This window comes from Manacus vitellinus, unplaced genomic scaffold (assembly GCF_001715985.3).
Source record: "Manacus vitellinus isolate BGI_N305 unplaced genomic scaffold, ASM171598v3 scaffold_2_pilon, whole genome shotgun sequence".
NCBI lineage: Eukaryota > Metazoa > Chordata > Aves > Passeriformes > Pipridae > Manacus > Manacus vitellinus.
In genome coordinates this window covers 10,200,349-10,213,237 of record NW_021940208.1, presented here as the reverse complement: position 1 = coordinate 10,213,237, position 12,889 = coordinate 10,200,349, and the positions used below count along the sequence as shown (strand labels likewise).

The following is a 12,889-nucleotide window of genomic DNA, read 5'->3' as shown; positions in this document are numbered from 1 at the left end:
AACTTAATCTGGCCAATTCTGTTAAGGACAACAAAAAGTGTTTTTATAAATACATCAATAGCAAAAGAAGGGGCAAGGAAAGCCTCCATTCTTTGTTGGACATGAAGGGGAACAATTACCAAAGACAAGGAAAAGGCTGAGGTACTCAACACCTTCTTTGCCTCAGTTTTCAGCAAGAAGATATGTTGTTCTCAGGACAACTGGCTTCCTGGGCTGGTAGACAGCAACGGGGAGTCAAATAGCCCCCCTGTTATCCAGCAGGAAGAAGTTAGTGACCTGCTGAGCCACTTGGATCCTCACAAGTCTATGGGACCAGATGGGATCCATCCTAGGGTGATGAGGGAACTGGCGGAAGAGCTCTCTGGGGAGGTCCCAGATGACTGGAAGTTGGCAAATGTCACACTGATCTGCAAGAAGGGCTGGAAGGAAGACCCGGGAAACTAGAGGCCTGCCAGACTGACCTCGGTGCCTGGCAAGGTTATGGAGCAGATCATCCTAAGTGCAATCACACAACACCTACAGGATGGACAGGGGATCAGATCCAGCCAACATGGGTTTAGGAAGGGCAGGTCCTGCCTGACCAACCTGATCTCCTTTTTTGATCAGGTGACCCTCCTGGTGGATGAGGGGAAGGCTGTGCATGTAGTTTCCCTGGGCTTCAGCAAAGCCTTTGACACCGTCTCCCAAAGCATACTCCTGGAAAAGCTGGCAGCCCATGGCTTGGACAGGGTCCCTCTGTGCTGGGTTAGGAACTGGCTGGAGGGCCGGGCCCAGAGAGTGGTGATGAACGGGGCTGCATCCAGTTGGTGGCCGGTCACTAGTGGTGTCCCACAGGGATCAGTGTTGGGACCAGTCCTGTTTAATATCTTTATTGATGGTCTGGATGAGGGGATTGAGTCCACCATTAGCAAATTTGCAGATGACACCAAGTGGAGGGGGAGTGTCAGTATGCTGGAGGGTAGGAGGGCTCTGCAGAGGGACTTGGACAGGCTGGATAAATGGGCTTAATCCAATGGTATGATGTTTAACAAGACCAAGTGCCAGGTCCTGCACTTTGGCCACAACAACCGCATGAAGTGCTACAGGCTGGGGACAGAGTGGCTGGAGAGCAACCAGGTGGAGAGGGACCTGGGGGTTCTGATCAACAGGAAGCTGAACATGAGCCAGCAATGTGCCCAGGCAGCCGAGAAGGCCAATGGCATCCTGGCCTGGATCAGGAACAGTGTGGCCAGCAGGACCAGGGCAGTGATTCTGCCCCTGTACTCAGCACTAGCTAAGCCACACCTTGAGTACTGTGTCCAGTTCTGGGCCCCTCAGTTCAGGAAGGATATTGAGGTGCTGGAGTGTGTCCAAAGAAGGGCAACAAGACTGGTGAAGAGACTGGAGCACAGGCCCTATGAGGAGTGGCTGAGAGACATGGGGTTGTTTAGCCTGGAGAAGAGCAGGCTCAGGGGAGACCTCATCACTCTCTACAACTCCCTGAAAGGAGGTTGTAGCCAGGTGGGAGTCAGTCTCTTCTCCCAGGCAATCAGCAGTAGGACAAGAAGGCCTGGTCTTGAGCTGTGCCAGGGGAAGTTTAGGTTAGACATTAGAAAGAAATTCTTTACAGAGAGAGTGATCAGACATTGGAATGGGCTGCCCAGGGAGGTGGTGGAGTCATCATTCCTGGAGGTATTTAAGAAGAGACTGGATGTGGCACTTAGTGCCATGGGCTAGTTCACAGGCTGGTGTTGGGTCATGGGTTGGACTCGATATCAGAGATCGTTTCCAAACTGTTTGATTCTGTGACTCTGTCATTCTTAAGAAGGTGGAATTACCTAATTAACAGCCTTTATGCCACCATTGCTGAGTAAAGAAGTCTAAGCACTGGTGACAGACAATGTAAAGGAGAATATACAAACTGCTTTAACAGAAGTTGTCTATTCCTAATTGGTGTAACCATATTTAGCACTGGTTGAGATGGGCAGTGAGGCAGAAATAGCCTACATAACAAATTCCTCTCAGCTTTATTTGCTTTTGCTGTTTGTCATCATGAGACAAACAGCTATCATTATTTGAGTAACAAATCAAGCTTTTACACATTCAACCTCAGTGATTTGTGTCCTTTTCCTGTTTTGTCAACAAGGCAACATCCATGTGAGGGTAGTGTATTCCAGGAAGCCTGTACCAGTGTCTACCAGAAAGCTGACTGAGGTTTTCCATGTTTTCCATACAGGAAAAAAAGCATTCATGGAAGAAGAAGGTGAGTTCAGCAGAAAGAGCATCTCCCCTTGGACCCATGCTTGTCAGCATACAAGTTTTAGCAGAAGCTGAGATTGTAGTGACCCTGGGGAGACATAAATAATCTCTAAGTTTTGAAGTATATTAATTACTATCTCTGTCATAATGCCAGATTTATCCTATAATCCACCTCATAAATCAAAAATCACATTTTTCTGTTATTCTAGACACACAGATTCCTTGCCTACCTGTAGCTGGTAAATTGCCTCTCTCAGAGTAGTAGCTGTCTCATCAATCTCTGGCTGTGATTCTCTCATAAAGTAAATTAAATTCTTGGTTTTTGAGGAAGATAAATTGAATTAACTAATTTTAAATATTTTAAAATATTTTTTAATATTCAAAATTATTTCCTGATATTTAGCATTTCTGGTTTTTAGTATATCACAGGCACTAAACTATTCTGTAATTCTATGTAAGGATCTCTGAAATAAAACTTGTGTTAATATTCTGGAGTTATAGTTCTTTACAGAAACAAAGAAACAAAATATTATATTGTATATTCTATAATGTTATTTCTTATCAACCAAGGCAACATTTATTAATAACTGAAGTGTGTATGATCAGTTTGACTGTTAAAAATCTCTGTTGCGTGAGTGTAACTACTAAAAAGTTACAGAATTTATTTTAAAAATCATCAAGCTTATATTTTTATTGTCTATCAAATAGTAAAAAGACAATTTTTCTAGCAAAGAAGAGTAAGTTATTGCAGCATTGTTGCCTGTTATTGCCAGTGTAAGTTACTGCAAAATAATCAAAAAGTGTGGTTTGCTTCTGCCCATTTTATCCCACAACCTATGTCAATATTCAGAGACCTTGTGTTTATATAAGGATGCAGTTTCAGAGCTCTCAGTTGGAGAACGGATGCCTAAACCACAGTGTTGGGGAGGAGAGAAAAACCAGCTGTCTAAGCATGTTTACTTCAAGTGACAAGGAAGTTCTAACTTGTCCTAAGTGGTGACTCACTTGGCTGGGACTATAAAAGTAAAGGTAACTGCTCTCTGAAACATCAGGGCTACAGATTTCAGAAATCCAACATGATGCAATCAAGACTTTCAGCTGTTTTCTTTTTCTTGTTGGGTTTGTCCTTTTGCCTGACAATCCCTATTCCCCTCGAAGACAGCCGTGAATTCACAGAGAAAGACCTTCAGTTTGTAGAGGTACAGTATAAAATAATTAATTCACATGTCTAGTAAATAGTAAGTTGTGTAGTTACAATAGTAAGTTGTGTAGTTACAATTGTTTGGAAACTAGTCTTATTACTTCTTCTCCCCTTTTTAGCGCTATCTCAGGACTCACTATGACCTCCGTCTGAATCCTGCTGGCATAATAAGAAAGAGTGGTAACACAGTGGCATCTAAACTTCGGGAAATGCAAGCTTTTTTTGGCTTGGAGGTGACAGGCAAACTAGATGAAGAAACATATGAGCTGATGCAGAAACCAAGATGCGGTGTCCCAGATGTGGGGGAATATAACTTTTTCCCTAGAAAACTCAAATGGTCAAAAATGAATTTGACATACAGGTAAATTCACGGTATTTTGAGTGTTGTTATTACCTTCTTTCCAGGTACCTTGTCCAATAGGTTGATAGTATATGAGGTTGATGTGAGAAGGACACATCTGAGTTTGACAAAATTAATGTTGTAGTTTAAAACCCTTAAAACCTCACTTTTGGAAAGGTGCCCTCAGCTCACACTGCAGCCCAAGGAAGTACAGATTAATTTTTTCCATTGTACTTTTTTGTGGAGGAAAGCTGGTGTGGTGTAAGTTAGTAAATCCTCATCCAACCAAATGAAAGAAGAGTAGGGACTAAGATCATGCATTTCTCTAGGTCACTCCTGTGACCTATTTGGACCTGGTTTAGTGTCTGCCTCACATAGGTCTTGTCCTGGACAAAGCAATGTAGATGTAAAGCAGTCTCTGCAATGTGTCTGTGAGAGCAGGCTCTTGTTTCACATTCTAGATGGAGATATCTATGTTTGGTCAGACAAATCACCATACCATGACCCCCGAAAGTTGACCTTAGGAAGGGAAGGTGATGAAAGTTCACATGGTAGCTCCTTGTCCTTTAATTCTGCAAGGTTGTCAGCCCAGGGTTTTGACAAGCTGCAGCCTGAGTTTATTTAGCAGTTCCAAATATGAAATCACTGAACTCTATTAGTTTGGTATCGAGCGATAAATATTAATTTAATATGGATGATTCTAGCCTATAAAAATCTCTTTGGATTATATTTTGCTCCTCCAGGAAGTAAGGGTCATGAGATATTTTATATGACATATAAAAAAAGTTTGAAATTACTGACATGATTTGACTTAATATCAAATATATCTGTCATTTTCTGTATCTTCTGGTGTATATAAAAAAAAAATTAAAGACAGATGTTGGATCATTTTAAATGTCTCTGAATTATGTTAATGAAAATAGAAATGGTTTGTTTTGGGGTTTTTTTAATACCATATGCAGCTGCCGAGCTCTTTGTTATGTGATAAGAACATAAAAAAAGCAAAAACTTTTAATGAGGTGTACAGTCAGATAAAAGTGCATTGCACCTTTCTTCAATTCATACAGTTTAACTGAAGATATTAATCTGTTTGACAGAATTATGAATTACACTTCAGATCTGAGACGTGTTGAAGTAGACAGAGCTTTTAAAAAAGCATTTAAAGTTTGGTCGGATGTGACACCACTGAACTTCACCAGAATACGAAGCGGTATAGCTGATATCATGATCTCCTTTGGCACTAAAGGTAACACAGAACCAATTGTTTTTACTTTATAGTAGTATTCCTCCAAATAAGATGGGGTAATTAATTCAATTGTTTTGAATTTTGTTTTGTAGAACATGGTGACTTTTACCCTTTCGACGGACCCTCTGGATTACTGGCTCATGCTTTTCCCCCGGGTCCAGACTATGGAGGAGATGCCCATTTTGATGATGATGAAACTTGGTCAGATGATTCTAAAGGTAACAGAAGTTCCTGAGATTATTTGAAATGGTGATAGATGGAGAATTTTTCCCAGTTTGATATCTGTGAACAGTTTGTTCTGCCTGTCACGTTCATTGTTTCTTTGTCATCTTCACTGTTCACACACAGAAAGCTGGGTTTAACCTCCAGTCATAAATACAAATTTTACATGTGCCTAGCATAAATTCTAGAATATAAAGCTCGTAAGTGAAGTGATTAAAAAAATGCCACAAACAAGGGATTTTGTCATTTTGGCATTTCACTGAGGTCAAGGTCAGCTAGTTCTGATCACAGACTGATGGGAAGTGCCTTACTGACACCTATAGAAAACACATAACTCAGCTGCAAATTATCTGTTTGCATTTACCTTGAAAATTCATTACCTTGCCTATGCAGGACAGAACTTTATAGAACAAACAGAAAACAAACAAACAAACAAACCCAACTATTTTTTTTCAGCACTGGATTAGCTCACCCTGCTGCCATTAAAGCTAATTTCTGCAACACCGAAAATAATATGGATTTTTCTACTGCAGATGAATTCCCAATCAAAAAATGTTCTTGATTTGAGTAGGACCAAGATTTCACCCCAGAGCTTTCCTGTGTTGTTAAGAAATTTCAAGACATCTAAATCTGCCTAGATAGCAATGTTGCCAAATAAGATTTAGGCTAAACACCAGCTATGAGATATTAAATCGATTAGGCCCTTATTAATGCAGAACCCATGGTAGCTTGAAAAAGGCAAGCAATTATCTCTAGTGGAAGGTGTCTCTGCCCATGGCAGGGGATTTGGAAGTAGGTGATCTTTAAGGTCCCAAACCATTCTATGATTTTATGGATTACGCATAATTTTTCCATTTATTCAGTTGTCTCATTCATTGTCCTATATGTTAAAGCACGGTGTTAAGGGTAGTTGGTTACTCCAAGTCCCCTTTGGTGATGCAAGGAGATATACATTTACTTTTGCTGTGGTTTTTTTATAGGCTATAATTTGTTTCTTGTTGCCGCCCATGAATTTGGTCATTCACTGGGACTTGAACACTCTAGAGACCCTGGAGCTTTGATGTTTCCAATTTACACATACACTGGAAAAACTGGTTTTGTTCTTCCTGATGATGATGTGCAAGGGATCCAAGAACTCTATGGTAAGTCTATATAATATATATCTCCTGTATCATTATAACCTGTTACACATGCACTGCACAGCTACTATAGAGCTGCAGATGCTCAATAACACCAGTCATCACTGCTTAAGACCAGTTAATTGGAACAGAAGAGGTTTAGATTTAATAGTTCAGAAAGAAAAAAAGGAAGTAATACTGCAAAGGACCATTGGTCACTGTGCTGTCTCCTCTGGTGGTAGGGGGTGGAGGGCAGAGTCTTTATACTTTTTGACCTGCCTCAAAAGAGAAGGTAAAATAGAGTCTAAAGCAAGAAACAGAACTATCTATGTTTCATCATGGAAAGAAAAAAAATTTGGGGGGACCTTTAAAACTTGAGATAAAGCAAGAAAGTCCATTTAACGTCTTGGCAGCACAGTTGAACTGCAAAGTCTGCGAAAGTATTTGGCTACAGAAGAGAGAAAATAGACTTTCCCCAGTATAAATGTTTTGCATATTATGTTTGTATTTATCATGCTCTTTGGGAACTCTTCCATGTCCTATTCAATATTGTGAACAACAGAAGGAAAATAACATTGTCAAGCTTAGATCATATGGTATGGTTCCAGGTGCTGGAGACAAAGATCCCAACCCAAAACATCCCAAAACACCAGAGAAATGTGATGTAGAATTATCACTTGATGCAATAACAGAACTTCGTGGAGAGATGCTGGTCTTCAAGGACAGGTAAAGAGGCTTCCATGTTACAGATGGTGGGTACTGGATAAAATTTTCAGGAAGCAAAAACACCATTTCAGTTTTTTACTAAAGATTTGAATGAACATAAGTTTAAAAGATCACAAATCAATATAGATGTCTCTAAGAAACTACATCATATATCTTTTTAGGCAGGAATTATAATACAACTGCAGACTTCACAGCCCAGTAATTTCAAGTGAAGATAATATGGCTGAAGACTGACACTTTTTGTACACATTTTTCATTTCACGGGACTTTCTTCAACATGGACAAATCTACTAATATGTATTTGGGTACTATCTTCAGAAACTTTACATGGGACAGCTGTGTTTCTCTTATTCTAAATTTGTTATTGTTTGAGATGATCACTGTGGGAGTGACAGAAATTATCTGCAACTAGATGACTATGAGGAAAGGAAAGGTCTACAAGGAGCTCTATGTATTAAATATTCTATGTTATGAAAAAAAATTAATTTATCAGTAACTAATTTTTACTATAGCACATCAAAAATACTGCTATTTTATGGAATGACAGGAAACATAAAATATGCTTTCTTTTTCTGACTTAGGTTTTTCTGGAGACTGCACCCTCAGATGGTCGAGGCAGAACTGGTGTTACTTAAGTCGTTTTGGCCAGAGCTTCCAAATAAAATAGATGCAGCTTATGAAAATCCCATCAAAGATCTTGTGTTTATGTTTAAGGGTGAGCTTTCAATTTTGTTGTCGGTAGAAAAATATAGATATTTAATTAAGCTCAGTAGGTGGTGTAAAGGTACGAACAAAACATCTTACTTCCTTACTCAAAAAACAAACTGCTGATTTCACCTCATGCACATCTATACAGTTTTCAGTGAATTAGGAGATGTACAATTAAATCCAAATGCATAGGATCATAGCATAAATAGTCTAATACCTTCAAAGTATGTGACCTAAAAATTTATTTTTGTATAAAAATAGGGGTCATAGCATCCTCATTTCATTCTGCTCTCAAAGCTGTATTTACAAAAGACTCACCTATACTTTGTTCTTATTTTCAGGAAAGAAAGTCTGGGCTTTGAATGGCTATGATATAGTTGAAGACTTTCCTAAAAAGATATATGAAATGGGATTCCCAAGAGAAATGAAAAGAATAGATGCAGCTGTCCATATTAAAGACACTGGCAAGACTCTCTTTTTTACTGGAAATAAGTACTGGAGGTAAGCTGGAGACAGATCAGTGTCCCTAGTCGTATCAAAAGATCAGCTGGCTGGTTCAAATCAGGAACTTGGCTCTGTGGTTTTCATTGTTGCTATAGCTGTGTACAATCTTGTAAAGGTGTATGCAAGACTTTTATAAACATATGGGCACAGACTTTAAAAGTTGAATGAGTGAAAGAAAGAAAGGGAGAATAAAGTGCTCTGATCCAGGAGAATTTGTGGTCATGTCTGCAAGACAAAATTCCCATCTTGCTTCCTTGAGTTGCTTGTGTGACATGAAATGGTATCAGTACTTTGCGAGTAAGAAATCTGTCTCACCACAGGGTATCTGGTTTTTTCTGTCTATGAGTGCAGCTCACAGTCAGGTCTCATGCATAATTAAGACACTATCATCACTTCACAGTGCCAGCAGCCTCTGGATAGGCTTGTAGTGCCAGTACATCCAGGTACAATAATCTCCATGGAATACATACTTCATAGATCAGTTCTGAAAATGTAACTCTACAAACTCTAGTGTTTATTCCACTTCTGGTGGAGGTGTATCCTGTTTATTGTCCTGAGTTTCATTATTGCACTGGACAGAAAGCATCTAAAGGCTGCTGGCTGCTTCAGGTGTGAGTAACTTCAAAGCATATAAAGGGTACAGATCAAACTCCCAGGCTGCTTAAATCCTCTGATTTTTTTTTCTTTTATACTTAATATAGTTATGATGAAGAGGCAGAAGTTATGGAAGCAGGCTACCCCAGGCTGATAGAGGAAGAATTCGCAGGAATTGGTGATAAAGTGGATGCGGTCTACGAAAGAAATGGTACATAATCTGATAAAGAAACTTGATTACAATCAGTTGGCCTTGAAAATTGAGATTAATGTCCTACGGAAAACTCTGTCATTTGTAATTTTGATTTTTTCACATCAACACTTCTTTTCTTGGCTGAATCAGTTTTCTAATCTAAATCATGCTCTGGGCCAAAAAAAGGCCTGCCTCCTTGCTCCACATAAACTAAAGTGATATGCTTAATACAGAAGTATTATTATGCGTCTATTCCTTCAAATGGAGCCCATTCCCATCCAACTTTTCAAGGAGTGTTTCCAAGTCAGACTTAACCATTAACATGCAAACACTGTATTTTCTTGAGCAAGTTCTGTATAGGTAATTAAATGCAGAATTTGACACAAGATGAAAGAATATCAGTTATTTTAAAACTCTGATCCAGGTCTGGCAAATGGAACGAGGATCTTTATAAAATTTAGCTCAGCATTCTAAATACTAAAATGTTGCATTTAAAAGACTTATTAAAAATGAAGATAAATAAGATAATTTCTATTTTAACAATAATTTTAACATGATAACACTGTTTTCTCTGTGTTAATTGATTTTAACATTCCTTTTCCTTAGGTTATCTCTACTTCTTCAATGGACAACTGCAGTTTGAATACAGCATCTGGAGCAAAAGAATTGTCCGTGTCCTGCACACTAACTCCCTATTTTGGTGCTAATTACAGTTGAGTGCCATGTCATAGGCTGCAGAGCAGCTTGTAGTACATGGAAATAATAATAATGTGGGCATATAGGTTTACTAGAGGACAGCAAGGTTCCGTGAACAAGCACTGGGCTACCTACCACCAAATGTATACTGTATATATGGAACTATACAGCTGCATGCCAGTCTGGAACTGAATTAACTTAATAGGAAAGGAGAAAATAAATCACTGGCATTTCAAGGGGCATTGCACCACTTAAAGTTTGTCTAGTATTGAAGTGAGATGCTGGATACATCACACATGATCATGAACACTACTAATTCCTGGTAATCTGAGCATGTCTAGCATCTTTCAAGGATCTCCTAGCATGTCCCAAGAAATACACCTGATAAACCCAGGAGCATTATATTTTTAAAGTAATCCTTCATCTCTTTTTGAAATGCCTTTTAATGTACTAGGAATTCAGGTGTGTAATGAATGAGTGAGGACTGCATGGTGACTCCCTGAGAAGGTAACACCAGGCCACACAAATGAAGTTAGGGAATTCAAAGGTATTTGAAAGTATCCCCATTTGACTAGAAATGTCTCATTGGAAGCAGATGCATGTCATCGTTAGAACAAGGAGAAGGTACAGAAGCAGTGAGGTGCCATTCCAAAGGAGACAGAAAACAGGAAAAAGGAAAACTACTCCCTGCAGAAATCATCAGCCTGGATGATACTGGGGAAACCAGAAAGAAGCAGCAACAAGAGAGAGAATCATGCAGGTTGAAGACTTGCATGATACTACATCTGGTATCACAGCCCATGTTTTCAGCTTATGTAAACTGAAGTGACGTCTATAGAGGTTATGCCTAGCTGTGCCAGAAGAGAACCTGAACATCCAAATCAAAAGATGGAAAAGAATATATTTTTTCATGTTTGTTACTCTTTTAATATCTATATCAATTGCTTCGGTACATTGTAAGTTTTTGGTCTGGTTTGGTTTTTTAATCAATGGAAATTATATGGGACTGTGAATATTTTTTCAAATTTAGAAAATAATATTAAATAAACTGAAGAAATAAGCTGACATTGTGAAATTACTTTTATTAAAATTCCATATTCTGCCTGTCATAAAAGATAGAGCTATTGGACAAAAGAAATCAGGAACATTAACCTGTGCATTCTATTCATTAACATTTTCACCTCTATTTAAAAATGTGATTTACTTTTTTTTTCCTCCAAGGCAATTAATTCTATAGAAAAGAGGAGGAGAGAAAAACAGAAAGAGAAGAAAAAGGAAAGACTCCTCAAATTTGCAAAATAAGAATAAAATTGGAATTAGTCCTTATCATTATGGAGAGAACAAGAAATTATTAAGAAATACTGGGAAAATCAGTTCCCTGTTAATTTGAATGTTAAATGTTCATAATTAATTGAAACTACATTGTCCTATTCTGCCTTCTCAAAACCAATCCCTAACTTAATCAATCAGCCAGGCCTGCCAAGTAAAGCCCATCAACAATTAATACCTTTAAACAGACTCAAATTACCAGGCTTATCCACTTGATGAGGTTAATTCTGTAATTTACATAACATAGATGGTTAGTTGATATAACCTAACAGATTGAGAGGTCTCTTCTGAACATAAAACTGAGAACTAATGAATTCCAGACCTTAATATGTGTAAAAGAAATGCACAGGAATGGAGTTGGAAAAAAGCTTTACAAATGAAAAAACTTAAAGTGGACTAAAATCAAAGTTCTGTTCTATGATAAAATACTGAAAAAACTGCTAAAGGGAAAGTCACTGCATAACAAAAAAAATTGGTTCAATTATATATAAAAATCATTTTTGACAGACACAGTATGCCTGAAAAAATAATGTTAGGTATTGGGCTGCAGTTTAACTTAATTACTCAGAAATGAAATAAGGGTCTGGACACGTAAACTTAGTCCTTGTTATTCTCGGTATAAAGAGTTGCTGGAAAATTGTGTCAAAATAATAATGAGCCTTCCACAAGGGCTAGTTGTTGAGTCTGAGTCCTCTGAATTTCGAAGGACATGAGCCACAGTGGATAAGGGAATGCAAAGGTGGACAGGGAAGTAAGGAGATGTCAAGGAATGTCTCTCATATCTATGTAAATTACTGTTAATGTTAAACACTTGGCAGGAGACAAAGGTACTGCATAGAAAGCTGGAACTTCAAAAGTCATCAGCATGATCATATCCAGCTGCTACCCAGCCCAAACAGAAAGATTCCTGTTTGCTGCTCGGCTGACTGGAAGAAGTCTTCGGCACAAGTCCAACCACAGCTCCAGTTTCTGCATCTTCACCCCCAGCAAGAGATGGGAGCTGTTCTGCGGTTAGCTCTACCTCAGCTAAGAAAAGTACCAGGCTGTCACTTCCTGGCATTTTGCTAAGAAAAAATGGAAAATACTGCTTGTGCTGTGGAAGTGGAAGGTTGAGATCAGAGCCAGAGGGGTTCTGCTGCTGCTGTCAGTCAAAAAGGAACACTCTCCACAGTACCTGATGCTCTGGGACCCACTGCCCTCACATGAGAATAACATTGAATGGATGCCTGGTGGGATGTCTCCCAAGACCATCAAGAATTGAAAAGAAGTGTCTTTTTCCCAAGGGAGGGACTGAACTGACAGTTTTCCTGAGATGTTGTGAGGAAAGGATCATGAGAGGCTGAGACAGATGTCTCACAGGATGTAATATAAGCAGAACTAATAACTTCACACCAGGTTCCTAGTTTTTATGTGGAACTACACAAATTCACCTAATAGTACATGAACTGTTATTGATTAATGTGTCATTCGAAGGGGGGAAAAGGATAAGGCAGGAAAAGGAATCTGTCAGATACTCCTCAGGGCTAGTTTCTCTGCTGGTTACATGATCCTGAACAAGTTGAACTTAGAGGATGCAAACATATATTCCAGGAGAGAAAAAAAAAAGTAAGCAAACATCTTTTAAACTTTCCAAAGTTTACAAGTTTCTATGAACTACTTGAGATTTACTAGTAGCTGAGAAACCGGAGAAGGAATTCAGTCTTATGAAAACGCTTTTCTTTTTTTTCTTAGTACAGTTACCAGAAACCTGTTCTAAAGACACTAGATGGCAGTG

The 12,889-nt window shown here is 38.8% G+C and overlaps 1 protein-coding gene across 1 annotated transcript; it reads left to right on the top strand.

The window, feature by feature from the left end:
- Window positions 1-422: 422 nt before the first annotated feature.
- Window positions 423-10,846, top strand: LOC103756700 (collagenase 3-like). The gene is made up of 12 exons (XM_008922760.2): window positions 423-477; window positions 2,126-2,242; window positions 3,109-3,437; window positions 3,559-3,800; window positions 4,877-5,025; window positions 5,118-5,243; window positions 6,228-6,389; window positions 6,974-7,091; window positions 7,673-7,806; window positions 8,141-8,300; window positions 9,005-9,108; window positions 9,697-10,846. Exons 3-12 carry the CDS (start codon window positions 3,315-3,317, stop codon window positions 9,795-9,797), a joined length of 1,419 nt encoding a protein of 472 aa, XP_008921008.1. The 5' UTR covers window positions 423-477; window positions 2,126-2,242; window positions 3,109-3,314; the 3' UTR covers window positions 9,798-10,846.
- Window positions 10,847-12,889: the final 2,043 nt, after the last annotated feature.

What these genes read in the sequence shown, in the direction of transcription:
- LOC103756700 (XM_008922760.2), top strand. Translation starts at nt 3,315, where the DNA reads ATGATGCAATCAAGACTTTCAGCTGTTTTCTTTTTCTTGTTGGGTTTG. An exon ending in ATGCTGGTCTTCAAGGACAG is followed by an intron (nt 7,092 to 7,672) that starts GTAAAGAGGCTT and finishes TTTCTGACTTAG; the next exon opens with GTTTTTCTGGAGACTGCACC. An exon ending in TCTTGTGTTTATGTTTAAGG is followed by an intron (nt 7,807 to 8,140) that starts GTGAGCTTTCAA and finishes TCTTATTTTCAG; the next exon opens with GAAAGAAAGTCTGGGCTTTG.